The sequence below is a fragment of the Aulostomus chinensis genome, chromosome 10 (genome assembly GCF_037954235.1).
Source record: "Aulostomus chinensis isolate RoL2024-O1b breed Wild chromosome 10, RoL_Achi_v1.0, whole genome shotgun sequence".
Taxonomy (NCBI): Eukaryota; Metazoa; Chordata; class Actinopteri; order Syngnathiformes; family Aulostomidae; genus Aulostomus; species Aulostomus chinensis.
In genome coordinates this window covers 2,513,524-2,536,599 of record NC_141329.1, presented here as the reverse complement: position 1 = coordinate 2,536,599, position 23,076 = coordinate 2,513,524, and the positions used below count along the sequence as shown (strand labels likewise).

General features: G+C 45.0%; 2 protein-coding genes across 5 annotated transcripts; one reads left to right on the top strand and one right to left on the bottom strand.

Moving 5' to 3' along the window:
* The first annotated feature begins 50 nt into the window (after positions 1-50).
* Positions 51-6,018, top strand: tubd1 (tubulin, delta 1). 2 transcript variants are annotated; one of them, XM_086215548.1, is made up of 9 exons: positions 51-186; positions 719-895; positions 1,264-1,414; positions 1,587-1,803; positions 2,761-2,992; positions 3,110-3,274; positions 3,461-3,589; positions 3,723-3,906; positions 4,073-6,018. In XM_086215548.1, exons 2-9 carry the CDS (start codon positions 745-747, stop codon positions 4,176-4,178), a joined length of 1,335 nt encoding a protein of 444 aa, XP_086071674.1. In that variant the 5' UTR covers positions 51-186; positions 719-744; the 3' UTR covers positions 4,179-6,018. The 2 variants fall into 2 exon arrangements, with proteins under 2 accessions (XP_086071674.1, XP_086071675.1); XM_086215549.1 differs by lacking the exon at positions 51-186 and having other exon boundaries at positions 618-895; positions 1,267-1,414; positions 4,073-6,015.
* vmp1 (vacuole membrane protein 1) lies at positions 5,808-23,076 on the bottom strand. 3 transcript variants are annotated; one of them, XM_086215552.1, is made up of 12 exons: positions 23,052-23,076; positions 22,209-22,314; positions 21,768-21,900; positions 21,382-21,472; positions 20,854-20,964; positions 13,709-13,876; positions 13,226-13,357; positions 11,346-11,426; positions 10,550-10,666; positions 8,804-8,865; positions 7,445-7,544; positions 5,808-6,840 (listed from the first exon to the last, which is right to left on the bottom strand). In XM_086215552.1, the coding sequence occupies exons 2-12, from the start codon at positions 22,285-22,287 to the stop codon at positions 6,697-6,699; spliced, it is 1,218 nt and encodes a 405-aa protein (XP_086071678.1). In that variant the 5' UTR covers positions 22,288-22,314; positions 23,052-23,076; the 3' UTR covers positions 5,808-6,696. The 3 variants fall into 3 exon arrangements, with proteins under 3 accessions (XP_086071678.1, XP_086071676.1, XP_086071677.1); XM_086215550.1 differs by lacking the exon at positions 23,052-23,076 and adding an exon at positions 22,879-23,045; XM_086215551.1 differs by lacking the exon at positions 23,052-23,076 and adding an exon at positions 22,659-22,858.

Genomic DNA, 23,076 nt, shown 5'->3' with positions numbered 1-23,076 from the left:
GCATGCGCACTGCGGTGCCTAGCAAAAGGGGCGGTAACCTGAGAGTTTTTGTTTAGGCGAGTCGTCAAACAATAACATCCCTCGCTGTGTTCGTCCCAGAAATCCCGCTCAAGGTTGCCTGTTGGAGGCCAGGTTGAACAAATCCTCCCGATCAGTGAGAGATGAATCATCTTTAAATCAGCACAAGTAAATATTGGTCTTCATCGTACTACTACATCAATCTACCAAGCTTACCCCTCTTATACTACAATATTACTACACAGCTTAGTCTGAATGTTTAAACACCTTTACTAACACGATCGGAACTTGAAAATATTAAATTCTTCATTTTTAGATATTCATTATCATTTAAAAAAAGTCCAATACGTGTGTGTATATATATATATATGTATATATATGTAGTGTAGTGTGTGTGAGTGTATACAAATATCGTTTAGAGAGAATTTGAAAGAGAAAGAAAGATTTTGAAATCCAAATAATAAATTAGCCGTTATAAATCTAAATCTGATAAAGACATTGTTGCTAATAACCGTCCCCACAGTGGGACACAGAACCACACTGAAATAAAACACAGACGGGGGCTTTTATTTTGAAAGATTTTTTGGACCGGAAGCATCTCAGTATCGTGTAGTGGCGGCAGCTCACTTAAGGCACTCTGGTTTCCGGTCGCTCTGTGTACACGTTTCTGTGTGAGTTTACCGGTGAGTTTAATCAACAGGGAACGACGAGGGTTTCCGGCGAGGAATGTCTGTGGTGACGGTCCAGCTCGGTCAGTGCGGGAACCAGGTGGGGCAGGAGCTTTTTGACGTCATCAGCAGCGATGCCCAGGTGGGACACAGGGGAGGATACAGCGGTGCCAGCTGTGAACGGTTCTTCCACCAAACTACCCAGGGAGGTAAAACAACTCTTCCTCGCTTCTGTGGTGACGTCACTCAGGGCTGGTCACCTTGTTGTGACAGATGTTGAGAGTCACTGAAGCAGACGTGCAACTGTGCCTCATGATGTTGCTGAAGCAGTTTTTTGGGGTCAATATTATTTGTGACACAGTTGATGTGCAAAATGTAACCCTGATGACACGGGAGGACTAAAACGATCAAAAATCTCTGCCGTGACGTTTGACGTTATTGGTTACTTTTACAGACCAGGACCTCAGTATGCTGGTAAACTTGAAAATGCTTTGAATGTGATTGAATTTGTCTCACTGGATGGCGCTCCAGTGCCAGTAGTTCTGGATGTTTTTGAGTCACGCGTCCCTGTTTGAAGCAGAGCTGCTGGCGAGGGCGGTGCTGGTCGACATGGAGCCCAAGGTCATCAACCAGAGTTTGGTCAGAGCCGGCAAGTCAGGCAGGTGGAGGTACGACGAGGCTTCCTGCTTCAGCCAGAAGCAAGGCTCCGGAAACAACTGGGCTAATGGGTGAGGGGACGGTAACACACACACACACACACACACACACACCATCCTGAGGCAGCAACTGACTCTTGTTGGAGTCAATAAACACACCTCCAACGGATAATCAGATCCGAGTAGATCGCGAGTGGATCCTGCGAGTGATCGGTTACACAGGTGTGTTCTTGTCTGGCTCCAGGTTCTGCGTCCATGGTCCTCATCACAGAGACGTGGTGGAGGAGCTGATGAGGCGGGAGGCGGAGCGCTGTGACAGACTGGCCGGGTTCATCCCCGTGATGAGTGTGGCGGGGGGGACGGGGTCCGGCGTGGGGACGTACGTCACTCAGTGTCTCCGAGACATTTACCCCAAGTCCTTCATCATTAACCACCTGACCTGGCCCTATGGGACTGGAGAGGTACGGAAGCTGCAGCGAGCTGGTCCCAGTATACCCAGTTATTATGAGCCGTCCAACCCCCATGTCCGTCTCCAGAACACTAGGGGGCAGTGAGCTCCTTTACAGCTGGTAGCAGTCAGACTTCCACACACCAGAGCAAAACACTCCCTTAAAGGATAAGAGATACAGAAGATGGAGGGAGGGATGAATGAATGATGGATGGATGGAGGGATGAATGAATGATGGATGGATGGAGGGATGAATGAATGATGGATGGATGATGGATGGATGGAGGGAAAAGATAAGATAAACCTTCATTCCTCCCTCAGTGGGGAAATTGGCAATTAGATGGATTGAGGGATGGATGGATCAAGGGATGATGGAAGGATGGCTTGATGAAGGGATGGATTGATAGATGAAGGGATTGATGGAGGGATGGATGGATGATGGAGGGATGGATGACTTGATGGAGGGATGGATGACTTGATGGAGGGATGGAAGGATGGATAGCGGGAGGGATGGAAGGATGGATAGCGGGAGGGATGGATGGATGATGGAGGGATGGATGACTTGATGGAGGGATGGAAGGATGGATGATGGAGGGATGGTAGGATGGATAGCAGGAGGGATGGATGGATGATGGAGGGATGGAAGGATGGATAGCGGGAGGGAGGGATGGATGATGGAGGGATGGAAGGATGGATAGCGGGAGGGATGGATGGATGATGGAGGGATGGAAGGATGGATAGCGGGAGGGATGGAAGGATGGATGATGGAGGGATGGAAGGATGGATATTGTGGAGGAACCTGAATCCCATCCCCATTATCCAGATGTTTTCTGCAGCTGTGAAGAACTCAGTCGGATTCACGCGTTTTCATGTTTTTTAAAAGTCCGTTTTCAGTCAGAATGGCGCGGTTAACATGAACGAGCTCTCACAGAACCGGCCCGTGACCCGGCACTGAAACCCTCTTTTCCAGGTGATAGTCCAGAACTACAACTCCGTGCTGACGCTGGCGCACCTCTACCAGCTGTCCGACGCCGTCCTGGTGCACGAGAACGACACGGTGCACAGGATCTGCAGTCAGCTGCTCCGCATCAAACACATCTCCTTCGGCGACATCAACAAGGTCATCGCTCACCAGCTGGGCAGCATCCTGCAGCCGGCGCTCACCGCCGACTCCCATGGAGCCTACAGCAGAAATCCTCTGGGTGGGCAGCGCACACACACACACACACACACACACACACAGCTGCAATACTACAGAATACAAAGAGCCCAATGGATGACATGGCTGCGACTGTTGTTGGCGTTTCCGTTCGTCTCAGGTGAGTTGGTGAGCGCCCTCGCCTGCCACCCAGAGTACAAGCTGCTCAGCGTGAGTACCATCCCCCAGATGCCCCGCTCCTCCATCGCCTACAGCACCTTCATCTGGCCCGCGCTGCTCAAACACCTGCGACAGATGCTCATCTCCAACGCCAAGATGGAGGAAGGCATGTTTCCTAATTACTCCACCACACAGCGTGTAAATGTACTTTTCTACAGGTGGAGATACAGCCTGAGACCTCAGTTTCATGTCGTACAAGTGTGTAGTATTTCCTAGTGGCGCTGTGGACACACCTGCCATCAGCAGAGAGGTGAATTTCTGATGAACGTGCGTCCCGGTCGTTTGTTGGCAGGCATCGACTGGCAGGTGCGACCCCCTGCTGCCTCGGAGCGGACCAGGACGCTCACAGGACCCGGCTTCAACACCTCTCTGGCCAATCTGCTGGTACTGAGAGGGAAAGACGTCTTCAGTGCGGAGACAGGTCTGGCAGATGGCGGCGGCGCGGCGCCATCTATGATCTGCCTGGATGACACCGCGCCTCAGTTCCCTTGATTTCACCAGATAATCTGTCAGGTGCAGGACTCACGTGTGAATCCACTCGCTTTTGTTTGCAGGCGATTTCGAGGATGCAGCCCTTTACACCTCTTGGCTCTCGTCACATGACGCTTTCAACGTGTGGAAATCTTCCGTTCCTTTTAATAAGTACGAAAAGTCTGCTACGCTGGTCAGCAACAGCCAGGCTCTCCTCAGATCCCTGGATCTCATGGTGGGAAAAGCCTGGAATATGTTCGCCTCCAGGTGAGTCAGGCAGCCGCTCAAAATGGAAGTTCTCCTCAGGAGCAGATTTGTGTGAGTATTCAGGCAGTGTCTCAGTGTGGCCTGGACTTGGAGCTTCAGGGAAAGTAGATCAGTGAGTGCGAACGTTCCAGTCTCAGTTCTCCTTTGGTGTTCCTCTCGGTTCCAGGGCCTACATCCATCAGTACGTCAGGTTTGGGATCTCCGAGGAGGATTTCCTCGACAGCTTCACCTGTCTGGAGCAGGTCATCTCCAGCTACGCTCAGCTGCGCTAGCGGAAGGAGAACCCAGTCCTGTAGGGCACTCCTGCCGGAACAGCCGGTCCGAACATGAATCCTGAACCTGTGGAGACTTATTTTGAGGGTTCTCCCTCTCTGTGTCTGCATCTCGCACATGATGGAACTCAGTGGAGATCGTCACCATGGCGATGGGACTCTCAAAGGTGGAGTTGGTCCAGCTCACATAGATATGTTGATGCAGTGTGGATGTTGAGGGAGACACCGTTGTGGCGTTTCCTTTCGTCCTCATCTATGAATTCATAATTCATCACCAAGTGGAACGTTACAGGAGGCGAGTTCCGCCCGGCGACACGGTTCAGTCTCAGTGAGCTGTCTGAAAGGTTTGATTTGGTCCCGACTCACCTGATTGTGGATTTTTAGTTGTGACAAAAGAAAAAAGCTGCCGAGGAACGGACGAACGAACCTCATCACCGAGCTGAATGACGTCAGCTCAAGTATGTCTGCTCTATTCAACCGCTTTGCAAGTTGTGTGTCCTTGGGTATTAGTACCAAGTATTAGTACTAGACAGGGATAGTAGGACACACGTCTGTGGTAGTAGTTTTTCATTTATTTAATCTGAATATTTGCTTATTAAATTTTGTGTATAAAAAAAAATACCTGGAATCCCATGGTCACATACATTGGAAGCGAATGAAAAAAATTAATATTTATATGAAATTAGTTCAAGACTGAGGTAAGGAGACGAGCCGACTGCTTCCCATACTTGATGAGTATTTCCAGGAGAATGTCATTGTTTGTTTGACTTTTATTTTTTTTAAATTTCAAATAACTACCAGATGCTGGAGCTACACTGTACAAATCACACACGTTGGTGTTTTTTTTTGGGAAACAATTTCACTAAAATGTTTATTTAACAGTTTAAATTTTAAATTATTTTTTAATCAAATACAAATGCTAAAATTGCACAAGTTGTCAGAAACCACAGGTTTGCCAGAGAGTCAGTGGGCAAGTTTTTAAATCACATTTCTGACATTCAAAAATATATTTTTTTTTTTCTTGAACTACTGCAGTGTGGGAAAGAGACAGCTGGTGACAGAGCACAATTACAATCCAAAGATAAACATCGAATGAAGAAAGTCTGATAAAAACTCAAAACCACAACGCAAAATCAGAATTGGCTTCCACGGCTTTATTTGGACTTTTGTACTGAGTGTTACACAAAGGGATTTCCAGAACCGGGGTGACGGGTCAGACCATCGTTTCCACCAACGCAGCAGTCCAGAAGCGTGGCGTCGTGAGACGAGCGGCCCACAACTCCAGCCAGCCTACAGACCGCTGTTGCCGTACCAGTTTTAACAGCCAACACCAGTCTGATAAGCTAGCTGAGGGGGTGGTGGTGGGGGGTCCAGAGCTGAGGGACTTCACCACAACCTGCAAACCGTTGTTGAAAAAAAAAACAACCCCAAAAAAACAACCCGCACTTCCTCTGCTCAGAATGGCCGTCGCTCCATGGAAACGTAGCGCTCACTTACCTGAAAGCTGGTCGTTTCTAAGAGGGAATTCTGCGTTCGCTATGACATCAGCTCTTCAAACATCACATGACACACAAATACTTCTTGTCCTACAGAAAATTAAAAACGACAGACTTGGAAACAAGTGTCATTATTGACATATTTTATGTGTGATCTGATCCAAGGTCCAACCTAGTGGTACAGAATAGAAATGGGACGAGTTTGCCGCGAGCACAATGTCACTATACAAATGATGTCACTTCTGTTAATGTAGTTCAAGTAGACTCACGTCCACACAGACCATTTGAATAGAAATACATCGGTGCATACTGTCAAAAAGATTAAGATATTTACACAATGTGCAAACCATCAATAACACACGTTTTACGTCGGTATTGCTTTTTCCTTCTTTTTTTTTTTTTTTTTTGAAATTGACAAATCCAGAAACAAAAACAAGAGAATTAATTATTCTTATTGTCTAACAGGACAAAAACATGATGATGATTCAACCCTGAAAAGACCGTCCATAGCAGTTACCTCGGCAGCACACTGTACAAATCAAAAGCCATTCATACATTAATGTTACAAAATTAAATAAAAAGTCAAGATCTATGTTCAAGGGAAGTCGAGACTTTCCCAGCTTGCATAAGGCATAGCGTCCGAAGGGCACTGCCCGTACGCAGCAGCCCCCGCCGGACTGCTGCTTCACTTCTGAGGTCAAAGAATGGATTAATTTAACACGAAAGTAACACAAGATCAGCAGGAAACGCAGCCACACTAAACACACACACACACACACACACACACACAGAGTGAGATGAAGAACTACAAAAATGAGGGACAAACAGTAAATACACACATCCCTTCAAACACACACACACACACACACACACACCCCCACACACTGGAGAGAATAGTGCCTGGTTTTTGAGCGTCGAGCCTCTGAGAATGGATGAGTGAGGTTTGTTGTAAGTGGCTGGGCTGAGTGGACGACTCCCAGCAGCAGCAGCACAAACTCAGTCACTTGTTCTTGGACTCGTCATCACTTGGTCTTCTCCTCCGAGTGCCTCTGCTGCTGCAGCCGCTTGCCGTAGCTCTGAGCCATTGAGTTGACGATGGAAATGACAAAGTAGCAGACCATGACCAGCACCACCTTCTCAAACACCCAGGACAGCCAGTTCTCATCCTGGAAGACCACAGGAAGGAGGCGCTCTTCATCATCACCATCATCATCATGCAAGCTCACACTTCTGGAGTAATAAAACTCATGAGCACTGAGTACTGCTACACTGGTGCAACCTAACCACTACAACTAGACTGTAAACATGAATGTACTGCTCATATATTAGTATCAGGACAGGGGCAAGAACAGCATTTTAAATGAAATGATGTGGTGCGGCAGGTCATCTTCTACAGACGAAGCCTGACACGTGGCCCCTAACACGTCACACCGCCTGAACGGACTTGGAGAAGAACCAAGTAAAAAGATGAGACTGCCTCTGATGTCGGCCTTACTCAAAGCATAAAGAGCTTACAGCATCAAGACTGACAGCATCTTTAAAAAGTTAAAAACCTCCTGTTCAGGGACCGTTCAAGAACCAAATATCCTCCAGTGACGCCACAGTTCCATCTCTTTGTGTCGTGAATATTTGTTGCTTCAACTAAAACCTCCAGACTCTCATGTTCCTCTCTCTCGTCGAGGATGAGGAGATTATTAAAGCTACACACATGAATACAGAACTGAAACTCTGACTGTTCAGATTAAAGAGTACAGCAGTACTGCTTCTTACCGCCGGTGCACTTCCGCCAGCATGGTGCAGCTTATTCCTCTGTGCTTCCAGGTACTGGCTGAAGGGCTTCTGCAGTAGTGGTCCAACTTTGGGTACAGAGCTGGCGTCCCCAAATACATCCACACCGAGGGAAAGGAGAGAAAGAGAAGATGAACAGTGTTAACTCACCTCTTTTTCCTTCCTGTGGAGCCTAAAACTGAAGCTCCAGACTCTGAAGAAGCAGATCTGTTCCTCCTGAACCCAACAGGGTCCCTCATCCAGCAGCAGAGCAGCATCCTGCCTCCATCTCCTCCACTTGCTAGAGTGAGCAGGAGGAGGACTGAAGCACAAAGCTCCTCAGCCCTCCTTTTATACTCCTCAGCCCTCTATAGGAGGTTGTGTCAGCCCCCTCAATCAGGAAGTGAGTCGACATGATGTCATCACCTTTACCACCAGTGCTGCCTTCTGGGTGGAAAGACTATCTAATCAGGGTGTGTTCATGTCCTTATTAGGCAGGGTGTGCCAGGGGCTCCAATCACAATGGCCATCTTTTCCTACATCATTTAGAGGCAACTTTTACTTTTACTTTGTGTTCTTCATTAGGGAATATCAAGTACTGCAGGCTGGAGTCAGGAAATAAACACGCTGTCTCGACATAAGTAGAAAGAGCGTGACACATAATTTAAACAAAAAGGAACTGGGGAATCGCTGATTTCAGGGGAACTGTTTTGACTGACTCATTCTTGATATCTCTCAAATACAAATGAACACGCATCGATGAAAAAAAAAAAAGCACCAAAGCACCACTTGAACGTGTCACAGCGAGTCACAGGGACTTCATGGGAAAGAAGAGGAAACTCAACAAGACGTCGAGATACAAGATACCAGATACTCGACCTCGTGTAAACACAGTTCAACATCCGATTGGGAAATAAAAACACTCTTACGGAAGAATCCCAAATCATGATAATAGCAACACGTTGTTTTCTGGTTGCTCTCACAAGCTCACCCCTGATCAAGGTGAGTGCTCGCGTTCCGGAGGCTGAAAAATGGATTTTGGCATCCAGCATCTTTTAACCATCTCGACCCGGTCCAGCTTCCCTCCTCTGAGCTTTGTGAGTCAGACCAACTCCTTTAGACGGGACCTCACACGTGTGACCACCAGTGCTACACACATAGATTACATGTGGAAAAAATAAGCTGCATGGCATGCGTGTGCATGATCATGATCATGATCATGATCAGTGGTCAACATGGATCTGAAAAATGTTTACCAGCTGCCAACCACAAAAACCAGAGGGAAGACAATGACTGCACCAAGTACCTGAAGAATTAGCTTTACACACACACACACACACACACACACACACACACACTTACCCAATGAGCAGCACCATTTGTTCCACTATGTGTTTGCTGAAGGTGATGATGACAAACAGTTTCTGTTGGAAGAGACGGGACAAATATCTTAAAACCTGGAGTCGTAAGGTCATGTACAAACACACACATCTTCAACGTTTCGGCGTGGAGCACAAACAGAACAAAGAGCCTGAAACAATGAGAAAAGGCTCACAAACGGCGGGGCAGATTACACAAACTCCCCTTCACCCTGATCCCATCTTAATTAGGGTTCAGACCTGATTTAGGAAAACACGGCAACAAAAAAGTTCCTCCCCTGACTTAAAAGAAATTTCTGACCGCAGATTCTCCAAATCTGAAATACGAATAAACATAAAATTCACCAAATGTCACAACACATAAATACATGTATACACACACACACACATATATAAACGTATACACACACACACATATATAAACGTATACACACACACATATATAAACGTATATACACACACACACATATATAAACGTATACACACACACACATATATATATAAACGTATACACACACACACACACACACACATATGTATACACAGACACACATATAAAACTTCCTTAAAATGCAGCATATTTTACTGCAAAATGAAGAACAACAATCCAGATCAGATATCATTTTCTCAGCCCAATTTGCCAGGCAACAGACGACGTTGGTGTATTTAGGATTTGCTAAATTGTTAAAAATAAAAATGTGATTCTTCAGTTTTGCATCTTTCACGCCTAATTCTCCCTCTATCAAAGTATAAATGAAGATAGGAGGTTTCTGTTGATGACATCGTCCACCGGAGTCCGAACACACACGTCGCGAAACCTAAACATGCCAATGTGCACGATCTCAGGCTGCGAGGGGCTTCTTGTGGTTTGCAATGCACCAAAGCGGGGGGCAAAACCACAACACTCTTCTCCCGTGCTGAAACCGATCAGCTTTACAAGAGCATGACACACGGACCCCCTGGACAAATCCAGACAGGATATGACACGTGATGTCCGATAGGTTCAAGGAGCGTGCATAAACAGGCAAAGATGAAAGTCTCCAGCCTTCCAGCTCTTTAGCGTACTTAAGTCCCTTCCCGCATGTCTACCTTTCATGTCCACCCTACATCCTCTGGAGCCCCCGCTGCGGGTCGGCCCCTTGTCTCACGGTGAGATCACTTGCTGGTACCACCAGGAGATGGACAGGTTGAATTAAGAGCGACTCACCCAGACAGACAGCCTCTCACAGTCTAGGTCATATTAGTCACTGGAGGGGAAGACTCAACAATACACTCCCTAATTAACATGTTTTAGGTTTTCTTGTCAAAGACTTCTTAAATGTCTGGTTCCTTTAATGTGGGGCCAGTCTGTACGGTCTGAATGGGTCCAACAGCTCAAAGCAGGAGAAGGAATCCCCAAGGACCAGAGCACGGTCAGACAGAGTTAACCAGAAGTGCTTAGAAGAAGTCTCAGTCACCAAGTCGTGACATCAGCGCCAAGTTTGATCCCTTGAGCTCTCCCACACATTTTGAGGTTGTGGGGAAGTGACTGGGTCAGCACTGTGTATCCTGTCACTGAGACGGGAGATTCAACATGCATGCTGACAGTGGATTTAGGCAGCAAAAGTAATTGAATTGTTGTGAAGAAAACAACAGATGGTTTGAGTTTGAAATGGAAACTCTGGTGTGACTTGAAGTGATCTGCTAGTTCCTAACCAGCTCTGATGAAGACCGTCCTGCAGTCACACACCTGTATATGCATCTTGATGATGGCTTTGCCGATGAGAGTCGCTCCAAAAAAGGTCCAGAAGGGAACCAGGAAATGGCCGCAGGTTATTCCCGCCAGGTCAAAGAGAGGATTTGGGATCTGAAAACACAAAGTTGACAATTACAGATGAGAAGTCTGAGAAATGCTCAAGGGCAGAGTTTTTTACTTTGACAGGAAAACTGCAATGTTACAGGAAATGAACTTATTTGCAATTCTTGAGATTTGACTTTGTCATTTTACAATCAGACACATCGTCATACTGGCTGGGTTTGATGTAGAAGCCCCACTGCAACTTTGGCTAACAAAATACACATTTATTGAAGAGTAGAAGAGCGTTTGCTGCTGCTTATCGTGGCCGACTTTGGAAGAGAGGATGAGGAGGATTACTGCTGGACCCACCAACATCCTGGACCTGAGCCAGGCCAACCAGACTATACACAGGAGGAACCCCATGCTCTGGAGGAGAGAGCAAGATGGAGCTATGCTAGCACTTCCTGTCCACAACAATCTACTGTGTGAAGCTAACTAGGAGTCAGCTGGTCTCTGTTGGTCTCAGCTCCTTAATGCAGGACAGAAGGTGGAAGAGTCTCTCTCAGCTTCCCAGGCTGTTGCAATAACAGCAAAAAAAAAAAAAAAAAAAAAAAAGTATTTCCGAAAAAGTTGGCATTGTTCATTTAAATCAAGGTCGATGAACTGGAGTGAAATACTTGAACACAGTTCTAACGTTTCATTTTGCACGTGGAGCAGGAATGTTTCTAACAGCAGATTTCAGACTTACGGAGGCACAAGCCAAGATCCCGAAGAATCCCACTTTCTGCACCATATGCTGGACTCCCAGTTTTGCTCTGGTGACAAAATCCTGCAAACAGATGAGAAGAAACTATTTGAAGAAAGGCTGATATTAGTGAGTAAGGTTGGGTATAACTACTTTTCTGGTGTACAGGAATAGCAGACACTTGCGAGCTGAGAGTTGGTTTTCAGAACAAGTTACAGTCTGCTGCAACAAAAAATTTTAAATACACGCAGACATTTCTGAACACATAATCACCTTCTCCTTTTCTAAAAATACGAATGCAGTACTTCTCGCAAACATTGGTGTTGTATGTGATTATAAGAAAGGCAAGTCTTGGCGAGAGCGCTGTGGTTAAACTATTTCTGAGCCCTGTAAGATTTTCTTTTAGTTTTATTGGCATTAAAATAAAATAAAAAAAAAGGTTAAAAAGTAAAGCGCAGGGGAACTTTTTATGCCATCTGTAGTTTCACAGCCGACACGACAGCCAAAGTCAGGTGTCTTATTGCTAACAATTACAAATGCATCACTGTCAGTTAGGAGACACCTTCAACCCAACTGAGTTTTAAATCATTTATTGTGTTTTTTCAGGCCGTCTGTGAGGAAGCGCTATCGGCACACCAGCAAAAAAAAAAAGAAAAAAAGTCACTTTTAAAATTAATAGATAATGATCACAAAAAAGAAACCAAGTCACTCACAGCACTTTTTTTTATTGGGGGGGTCTTTCAGTTCATAAAACTCTTGTTCTTTTCCCCCCCTCAGAGTTTCATCTCCTACGTAGAACAAAACCCTGCATTCTGGAAATATGAATAAAGTGAAAGTTCTGACTCTGCGGGGCATCACGGCCTCAGAGCACCGATGACAAACGCATTTGTGGAAGACATGTGATGCGACTCAGCCTCCTCGGATCATTCAGCTGAGAACAAGCGACATGAGAATAGGTGATGGCCAGCGAGACAATGTACACCAGGTTTGGGAGCTTTCCGTCCTGCTGACTCAGCATCTGATCTCAGCAGTCGCTAGTCATGTGAACCTGGTTCCTGACTGTCATTCAAATTAGAGGCCCGTGAAAAGAGAGCAGGAGGGAGGGAGAAGCTCAAGGGATGATTAAAGGGGGAGCTGTGCTCAGGGTGACTCACCCACGAACAGACAGATTTACTGGAAACGTGAGGAGGGAGGAGCTTCACTGAAGTCACATGGCACTAACAAGCCAATCACTATACTGTGGTTCAATGGTCAGTTGTGCATAATGAAGAAGAGGCTATATCAGATAAGAGACTATCCCACGGCCGGTGGGGTGGGGTGGGGTGAGTTGAGTGTGTACAACCAGGCTGGGCTGCAACAACAAGGAGACAAACAGTTAAAGTCGCTGCGACGTTCAAATGAAGGAAGCACACTGACCTTCTCACACTTAACGTTTTATTGTAGTAAACAAAAGTCTTCACCCTTTTCCTTTTACTCTAATGAGGTGAGTAATGCTCAATGTTTATACAAATGTTTGGGAGTTTTGCGACACTTCTCAGAGATTTGTGTGTGTGTGTGTGTGCGTGTGTGTTCTTGTACTTGCTACATCTTGAGGACTAGAATATGTATTTAACCAACAGAGTGAGGACATTTTTGGAAAGTGAGGACATTTTAGCCGGTCCCCACATCTTCAAAGGGCCGTTTGAAGGTCAAGACTTGGTTTTAAGGTCAAGGTTAGAATCAGGTTCGGGTTAGGTTAAGGGTCAAGGTTAGGGTCAGGCAGTCAGTTGAGAGGGTTAGCTTTAGGGTAAGGGGCTAGAGAATGTATTACGTCAATGAAAGTCCTCACAAAGATATAAGTACAAGGGTGTGTGTGTGTGTGTGTGTGTGTGTAAAATCCTGACCTGCGCGCCCTCGGCCTGCTCCAGCATCTCCTCAAACTCCTCATAATCTTCATCTTCAGGGTCAGCTCCTGACTGACGAGCTGCTCTGGCCATGAAATATGGAGGTAGCTCTCCGATGGCAGTACCTGCACCCTGCACACACACACACACACACACACACACACACACACACACACACACACACACACACACTCTATTAAAGTCCCACATCACATCATGAGCACCCAGAATATTCTGAAACATAAAGCAGCTGCTTGAAAGGTAACGCATACAGAGGATGTCTGACCTTCAACTGAGCAATGCTAACAGTTCCCACCCGCTACCATTCATTGTGCTAAGCTAATTAGCAGACAGGCAGTCCGTGGTTCTCAGTCTCAGCACACGGAGGACAGTAGGGTATCTGTCCCTGGATGTGCCACACTGCCATATTGTTGCCCACAGGGTGGATTACTCATTAGACTCCACATTCAAATGACTACTCACCCACATGCAGGCCTCCAGGCGGACCTTCGACATGATGGAGAAGAGGGAGATGCTTCCCTCCACCCCTCCACCTGGGGGACACACAATCTGGTCTGGGTACGGGGGTTCTGGGAAGTCTGTGGAGCTGCATTCATATGCTGCCAGAGTTACTGATGCTATATGCGGACCCTGAAAGAGATGGGGAGGAATCTAGGTTACATACAGCAGGACACACTTCTACGTGTCACTGTCAATAAATGAGCTCAACAGTGTAAACTCCATCTTAATCTTGACGGGGAAATGATCCTGAATTTGCTACACGCTCACCAGTTTTTTTTTACCTGAACACGTGTGCTTTCTAAATGCTTTACTGTTGCTATTTTCATCAAGTATTTACCGACCACGCACACGCACAGAGGTAAGAAATACGGCTCATGATTACAAGAGTGTTCCTGTGTATCATTCAACGGTTGGACAGGAGCAGCATCATCCCCCGCAGGTGGAGACCAGCAGCAACAGCAGCTGAGTCATCCGACAGTCTGGCACGTCATCATTCATGACTGTTCAGATGTGTGGTTAGGCCAACACACCTGGCTTCAGTCAGGCCGGGCTCACCTGTAACTACATCACAACAATTCCATTATGCCTCCTGAAAGCGAGAGGCAACACTGACAGCAGCTGGACGGCACACGATTGCTGCGTGTTGACGACTCCTACGCACTCCGAGTGTGAGCACACAGGAGCCTTCTTTAGTTTACACACCACAGCCTCTATTAAGACCACACAGACACAGACACACACACACACACACACACACACACACACCTTTGTGACATGACAAGTGCTTACAAGACAAAACTCAACTGAATAAAACCTTGAAAACTGATTGTGAGGCAGACAATGCAGCTGCCCGGCATCCATGTTGATTTTACCTGGGAATTTTCCATGTTTTCCCTCCTTTGAGGAAACTGATCCTGACCCGACACTCTCAGAAATGTCTCCAAATGATCGCTAAACAGAGAAGCTGAATCAAGACTCATCAGTGTTTAACTGAAATCTGACAACAAAAACACGCATGCAAGTAAATCATTCTTATCTAAAAAAAAATATTTCTGTATTCAATCATGACGTATCCATGATATAAACTCTGTTATTCAAGTAACCTCGCCAAAATCTTCAAGCTTTTTGTAATTAGGGCCTGAGCCAGAAGGTACTTCTGGCGAAGACCCTATTATGTTTGCTCGGCAGAGCAACACATTAGCAGCACTAAAAACACTAAAAACACACACTAAACAGTGTCCCAGGCCCCCCCAACACCCATGAGGCAACTGGGCCAGACGGCCCGGAGCCAGTTTTCACATACACACCCATTCAAAACCTGGTATTATACTGTTCTTGCTCTCAATGAGTGCGCGCTATATGCGCATAATGCGCATAACGCGCATAATCTAATTTGACCCCCTGAACATGCATGAAATTCGCTGAAATTTGCCACAATCGTTCGGTATGTCTCAACATTCACTAATCAAAAACAAAAACGCCACTAAAGTCTATAGCGCCACCTAGGGAGCCACACAAAAAAAAGATAATTTTTTTTAATTTCGCGCGCTATAACTCCTCACACAAAACTCCCACAGACATGGGACCAACACCGTTGGACTCGTCTCATCAAGACGAACAATTCTTACACTCTGACCCCTCACCTATCTCCAACAGAATGTCCACAAATTGGACAAAACTGTCAAAATCAGGACTTTTTTTACTCCCCGAACAAAATCTATCTCCTCCTAAACCGTAAATGCCAGGGCTTCCAAACTTTCACACATTACTCTCCCAACTGTGCTGATTAAAAGTTCAGTAAGAATAATATACTACGCGCTCGGTTTGGATTTTATAAGCTCTCAAAGTGGGGGAGACACGTTTCACGCTTACAATGGAAGTCTATGGGGGGAGCGTGTCCTCTCAGGGTACATACTCTCAAACAAATGCTTCTCACGTCTATACCATACATCGCACAGCTTTTAAAAACATATCACTGTATTCCTGACAAAAATCCCTACAAAAATATGGTATTTTGTGTTACTTTTGACCAACGTAGGCCGAGTTATTCAGCTTTTACACACTACATTTCTCTTAATCCTCCACTCTCTCCACTCTAGCACAGATCAAAGAAAGTGCAGCGGGGGAGGGGTTTTTAATGAGCCAGCTGGCAGCTCTGCTCTCAGCTCTGACAGACATGGCAGAGATTTGTTTACTGCAGTCATGGAAACCAGAATTGGAGCTTCTCTGCCCTCATGTACATACTCTCAAACAAACACTTGTCGCTTCTAAATTAAAACACTCACACATTCAAAAAGCACACCATTGAATTCCTGAGAAAAAACTCTACGCACTGATGTCTTTACATTCCACTTTTGACCCATATATGCAGAGTTATGACTGTGTTTCACAGTTAAACTGCCAAATCCTCCTCTGCTCTCCACTCTGACACAGACAGCAGAGAGCGAGCAGAGAAGGGAGGGGCTCTTAAAGGGCCGGCTCTCAGCTCTGCAGTCACACTGTGCAGCGCACTGAGGCTCGTATCTCCTAAACTACAAGGCCTAGGGATTTGCCGATTACACCGTTGGATTCGGGCCGGTGTCAAGGACGCGGCCGTAGGCCGCGCGGGGGCTCAGGCCCTAACAACGCTGCTTGCAGCTTTAATTAAAAGTCTAAATTTCCAGGCCTGGGAATGCCATTCTTCATTCCATGACTTTTCTGATATTTCCATGATAGCATGAACCTTGTGTTCAACTGAACGACGCGGCAAACACACTGAAACTGAAATACGACCAACAGTGCCGAAGTAAAGGATGCAACAAGTGACACATTCTCTATTTTTTTAAGAGTCTTTTTCCTTCCAAGTTTCTTCTGTAGGCGACGCCACTCAGAGATTAATTGAAGGGTTTGTGTCCTTAGCAAAAGGAATGATGATAATCACTCACTCAAATGTTAAATACTGGGGATGAATTATCATGGACGCTTTGCCAAAACGATGTACATAAAAACAAGTTGACATATTTCCAGTTCGTAAATACCGGAAAAATATGTAAAATTTTCAAGAGTAAATGTTTTTCTCTCTTACACATTAATTTTATTTATTGTGCATCCCAACTAAATACATGTTTATTTGGACTAAAAATAAAGAGATGCTGATGTGTGCAGCACGAACATTGTTCATCTACTCTACTGCAAACTTACTTATTTGTTTTCACTCAGTACAAAAAAAAAGAAGCTTTTAAGAAATGTTATTGGGTGCATTAAAATGTATTTTTCATTCTTAAGTTTTTTTTATGGGGTTTTGTTTTTGGTATTTTTTTTTTAATTTTAATTACCTGTGAGGATTCATTTATTTTATTTTATTAAATTTAAAATAAATAAGCAGTTTTAAATGTGTGTATCATTTACCATAATTGTATGTTAATTTTTTTAGAAATTATTAAAAAAAAAATTTTAAAAAAGGAAGAAAGAAACTATCAGCTTCACACGTTTGTCACCAGCCACCCTGACGTCTGTAGGATCTTCCTGTTTGCAGGTCGATGTCACAGAAAAACAGAAGCTTTGTGTTGGGACAAAATAATCAGACGTGAGAACGGCAGGAGACATTTGTAGCTGTGACGTCCTGGTAAAGAGGAAGAACGCGTTCTATATTTGCATTTCTGAAGCCTGGCTGAGCAGGGATACTTAACTAAGAAGACGTAATCGTTGATGGATGTTAAAAAAACAAAACAGAAAATGTTCCCCCAGGGGAACCTGTCTTTCCACACATGGACTGGACGGTTACACAATTGTCCATCATAATGTGGGATGACGTGATTCACCCCTGACTCCAGATTTTAATTTTACCAAAAGTTGTTGTAACGATCACAATTCCCTAATTGCGTACCTTTATTATTATTTTTTCCCCTGTGTGTTTCTCTGTTTTCTGACTTAAAAAAAAACAAAAAAACAACAAGTTTCTGGAAGTCCATCAATGTTAAATTACAAAAAGAATAAAGAAAGCGACAGCAGCCGGAGGGTTAGGAATGGGGACGATGAAGCGTCTCCTGGGCTCACAGTTATTCGTATCAAACTCATGCCAACATAAGTAGACAAAAGAGCTTTAAATGGTCAAAGCGTCCAGGGGAACAGAGTCACGACAGTCTATTTTTATGTATATTCAGCTACAAACATGACTGGAATCCATGGCAATGAGCTCCAAAACATCATGATTAATCATGCCATCACGCTGGAGAAGAACCCCCTCCCATGAGCTCAGCCTCTCCGTGGGGTCGGCCGTCGATGCTTCAGCAGCACTCTTGGTGGGTTGTGGTTTAGCTTTTAAAATTAACACCAAGGAGGCAGAAGTGATGGGTGCAGTTGTGAGCGCGGCTGATGAAGCAGGAAATAGTCATCTCATGAGCAGAGCGCTGACATCATGTGAGCCACCCAACAGTTGAAGGGAGTCTTGTTGAGTCCTGCGTTGCAGGGGGAATTCATCAGGACATAAATAGCGAGAGTCCCACTGCTCAGCAGAACGGCCTTCTCCTGCACCCCAGAGACAGAGAGGAGCGAGAGCACGGATGCTGGAATTCAAGAGCTCAGCTCCAGCTTTGTGCGGGTGGCAGGAGGTGCGATGAGCTGATTTTCTCCTTTTCCACGACAGGTTGGACTCTGGCCGCCAACTCTCTTCGTACACGTTATTCTCTGTGTTTACAAAATATTCTAAAAAAATGTTTTCCCTGGACTCTGGTTGGAATAATGCATTTCTGTATGTTGTTTATTTGGTACACATCAGGGGAGGGACGGTTAAAACATTTAGAATTTGAGAGCCAGACATCTCTCAATAATACTGCTCAATTCCTCACAAAATAAACACATTTTACCCTCTTTTTTTCTAACTGTACTTAACAGTCCCTTTGTCAATAAAAAAAAATGAATAAAACTCTTTGGGATTGTTTTCTATGGCGCCGTATTTCAGAGGTAAATAATTGTACAATGACATTTGTAATGCAGTTTATATCTCCAGTCTATAACTAAATCAAACAGCTGTTTAGAATAATGAAGTTTAACAAACAAGTACTCAACACACTTCTTATTGTGCCATCTTACATCTAGTTGGCGTGTAGAATTTTTTTCTAAGATTGGATTGTTCAGGATGCCCTCATATTTTACACATCTTTCCATTGTAAACTGAATTTTTCAAAGCTGATTTCTGCTGAGCTAACAGCTACTAGCGACTAGCTACAGCCAATCAACCCTCTCCGTTTCCGTACTTGTGCTGGAACGTGGCTGAAGTCGTGTTCTGTTCATCGCGTGCTGAGTGTTTTGAGCCACCTCGCTGATGATTTTCAGCCATAATTAAGTTTTTCTGAATCTGAAGCAAAAGGGACGGTGTTGTTAATAAAGTGACTCGTAATAAAATCCCCACCTTCCCATCCAAGTCGGTGGATTAAAACTACAAAACTGATGAGAAGACAGTTAATGATGGAGGCCAGGAGACGATGCCTTCTCAGAGAATCCTCTCCTCCTCATAAAAAGGGAGAAGGAATTAATCCACCGACTCACACGCTGACTCACGTAGACACGCACAGTGACATAAAACAACACAAAAGCACTTCTGCTTTTGTTTGCATCACCATAAAGAAGCAGGAGCAGCAGTCAGCCAGAGAACAGATGTGGGTTATGGAGCAAGAAGTGAACATCCGCTTAAAAACAGGACGTCACAGTGACACATTTTTTTTCCCTCATTATTCCATGATGATGGAAACGGCTGAGTCAGCTGGCCCACATCAGCACAAGCTCCACACACCAGAGGCCACATCAGCAGACTACAGCGCACATCTTAGTCCTCATTATTTTTGATTATTCCTTCTTCTTTTTTTTTTCAACCACAACAGAGACTCAGGACAACCACTTTGGTTACTTGGTTCTACATTCACCGAGCGTGGCTTCAAGTCTCTGGCACACAGGCGACTCAATGATGGAACGGAGAACATCGTAGAGCAGGAACGACCTCCAACAAAGACTTCCGTACGCACGAGCAGAACTACAATAAATCACCCTAACAGTTTCACGTCATCACATTTCAAGAGGAACACTGTGTGAAGGACATGAGCCGGCAATGTTGTAGATACTCAATATTAGGACTGGGCGACGTGGACTAAAAATAAAATCTCTGATTTTCTTCACAAAAAAATTCAATTCACGATTTTTTTCCTTTTCTTTTTAAGAAAACAAGAAGTACAAAAGCACAGAGAGAACTCAAAACAAGTTCTGCTTTTCTTTCATCAAAAACTTAACTAACCACTGCATATATGGGTACCATCTCTTTAGCGACGTGCACAGCGACCGCTTCAGTGATGGCCCTTCCATCGGGCCCCTCTCTTATCATACGTAGCCCCATGGGTAAGTGGTTCCACCACAGTGGGCTGTTTTTAGTGGGAGTTTGTCAGTTCTGGCGGTCTTGTTCCCCTCACAAAGAGCGGCCTTTCTGCCACTCGGCTGGACGCCTCTGTTTTAGATGCTGGAATAAGTTCGTTGTGCTGCTGCCTTTTGTTGCAATGGGCTTCAGACAAATTGGCAGCGCAGTCACTCGTTCAACGTCTGTCGCCACAAACCCAAATCAGTTCCAAACAACTGACGACACTACTACTACTACTACTACTACTACTACTACTACTACTCCTTTCTTAGAAACAAACTTCTCGCTCTTGTTAGCCATGTTGCTGCTATGCGTATGCAGGAAAGAAGTGGGAGGGGTGAGGGGGAAACTATGGAAGCTCCTGGGGGACAAAAGGTGCGCCATAGCAAGAAGAGTAAAAACTCAATTTTATATTTTTGAAATCGTCCGCAGCAAAAAACTCGAATCAATCGATACATCGCCCAGGCCTACTCAATATGCACAGAAGAACTTTTTCACAGTTCCAAGAAGTGTTGGATCTCTGCACTCCCACAACATTTAATTCAAAATGGTCGTTTGTCACACAATCACCTTGAACAAATGTTGCACAGTCCTGTGATTTGAAAATTGCAGCGGGTCAATTCATGTCGCAGCTCAAGTAGGATGAGATAACTTTTGGAACAGTCTGGCTTTCATAATCTAGATTAAGAAATTGCATATTATAAATATATCATTGGTATCTTACCAGATAGAGAAGGAAGGTGTGAAGGCCAGTCCCAAGGCCAACTGAGGACAGGATCCCCAGACCTACCCAGTAGGCACACCATAGGAACTTCTTCTCAAGGTACTGAACATACTACGAGAACAACAACAGAAAAAAGGAACATGAGAACAATGGGAATGTCGAGGATTATTAAAAATTCAACTCTACGTATGTGGAATACTTGTGTCTGAATGTTATCTTCACTTTCAGCATGGTTGAACTATGTACAATCTACGTTTGATGTCAGTTGTAGTTTTTCCTGTTTCCCCCCGCCCCCCATGTCATCCTCACTGTGAAGAATGTAACCAGTTTGTTGATCCTTCAACCCACTGACTGTTTGACTAAAGGTCACATGACAACAGCACAGACCTCATTAATGCGGGCTTTCTTATGGCAAAGTTTTACGGTTGAGAAAGAGTGACTTATCATTAACCTTTAAGCAGGGTAGAGACACAGCAATATTGTTGATTATTAACATCAGCTGAGGACATGAAAACAACCGAGCCTTACTTTCTGGTGTTCTCCCTCGGTGGAGTAGGCGACGGAGAAGAGAGAAGCTAACACCAAAACTAAGAACACTGTGCCTCGTTGTTGCCAAAGCCTAAACAGAAAAGCAAAAATGTCGGTTTTAAACCTGCAAATTGTGTTTATCAAGTCACCGTCCAGCATGAATCTGATGTCACAGATGTTCTGCCTCTGAGTGGTACTGCCTGAACACTCCTACAACGTCACAGACATGCAGTTTTACAAAGTTTTAGGTATGCAGGAATACTTCAGTGAGTAGTACAAAGTCAAACAAACCCTCAACAAGTTGGGCAATAAGTCACAAGCACAAGAGTGTATAAACAGAGCGCAACAACACACGAGCAAACTGAAAAACCTGTTGAACTTCTTACTTAAAGGTCCACTCCTTTAGCTTGATGAGGGTCTCCAGGAGGAAGTAATGAAGTGTGGTAACAGGCCTCCTCCACAGCACGAGAGACAAGCGCTCCTCCTTATCTTTCTGTCGCCGCTCTCTTATTGACGAGTCTGCCAAACAATCAGAATTAGGAGCTCCCGGACTTACTGTAGTACTAGTATCTACATCAACTACTACATCCTGCCATGTGTACGACTCTGAACACATGCTACAGGGTAGAGTTCTGAAGGAGTATCTGATTCTCTTCTTATTCTCTTAGGAGCCTTGCAGCTGACATCTTGTGACGTCAAATGCGTGCGTTTATGGCCGGTGCGACCAGTGAGCTGCTAGACAGTTCACAACCTGAACTCTCCAGGGTCACTTGGAGGATTCATGTTCCAAACGCCAAGTTGAAATGTCGGAAATGTGCTGAACCCACCTGTAGACTTGCCATTCTGTTTGTCTTTAACTCCTCCGCGTCTCAGAGGCTGCTCGCAGCTGGCTCCATTGGCTGCCATGTCAATCAACGTCAAGCACGCCTCACACTGACGACGAAAGGCAGAAAATGACATGTTGGTGTCTCGTTTGCTGGAGAGTTCTCCCTGCTATCGCTCCAATGTCAACTGAGGAGTTGACAACAAAACTCAAACCCAGTCATGAAATCCTCCTCAGCCCTAAAAACGTCTACCGCTGCGAACATTTCGCAATCACGCCGGTCGGCCGGCGGCTCCTTGACATTCGGCACTAAGGAGACGAAACGTAAGCAGTCATTCACAGAAATTTAGTGAACACATCAAAAAAAATGTCGCACTACTGTATCGTTACGTGAAATAATTATGCTGCTTTGAAGTTGTGTAAGTCCTGATGTCAAATGCAGGAAATCACCTACCCCACATGCTAACCGGTTAGCCACTCTGCTAACAGCTAAGCTAGGGACGCTGGACGTCTCTCCGCTGGAATATATATTTTTTAAATCGACTTCAGGCGTTTTAGCAGCGGGGTTATATGTTGAACAGTCCCCGGAGCTCGGGCGGTTACAACATTACCAAAAATGTACTGTATTAACGTTAAACAGAGCGGTATTTGTTAAGATTAAATGACAGTCGTACCTCTTCCCTGGTCTCTTCACCCGGAAACAAACATTGAACGTGTCAAAACAAAATCTGTGCCGCCAAGAATTATCGCAGTTTATTGATTTGATGTGTTTATTATTAACCTTACGCGTTAATAAATCATTTAACAACTGCAGGGGTAAATTACATTAAAAACCACATTGTCTTACTCCAACATGAGTGGCTTCCTTCTAG

Excerpts from the sequence above, each read along its gene's own strand:
- vmp1 (XM_086215552.1), bottom strand. The coding sequence starts at position 22,287 with ATGGCAGCCAATGGAGCCAGCTGCGAGCAGCCTCTGAGACGCGGAGGA. Across the intron at positions 20,965-21,381 it reads CCGAGGGAGAACACCAGAAA|TATGTTCAGTACCTTGAGAA; the intron begins GTAAGGCTCGGT and ends TTGTTCTCGTAG. Across the intron at positions 8,866-10,549 it reads TCATCAAGATGCATATACAG|AAACTGTTTGTCATCATCAC; the intron begins GTGTGTGACTGC and ends CTCTTCCAACAG.
- tubd1 (XM_086215548.1), top strand. The coding sequence starts at position 745 with ATGTCTGTGGTGACGGTCCAGCTCGGTCAGTGCGGGAACCAGGTGGGG. Across the intron at positions 1,415-1,586 it reads GGAAACAACTGGGCTAATGG|GTTCTGCGTCCATGGTCCTC; the intron begins GTGAGGGGACGG and ends GTCTGGCTCCAG. Across the intron at positions 3,275-3,460 it reads CAACGCCAAGATGGAGGAAG|GCATCGACTGGCAGGTGCGA; the intron begins GCATGTTTCCTA and ends GTTTGTTGGCAG.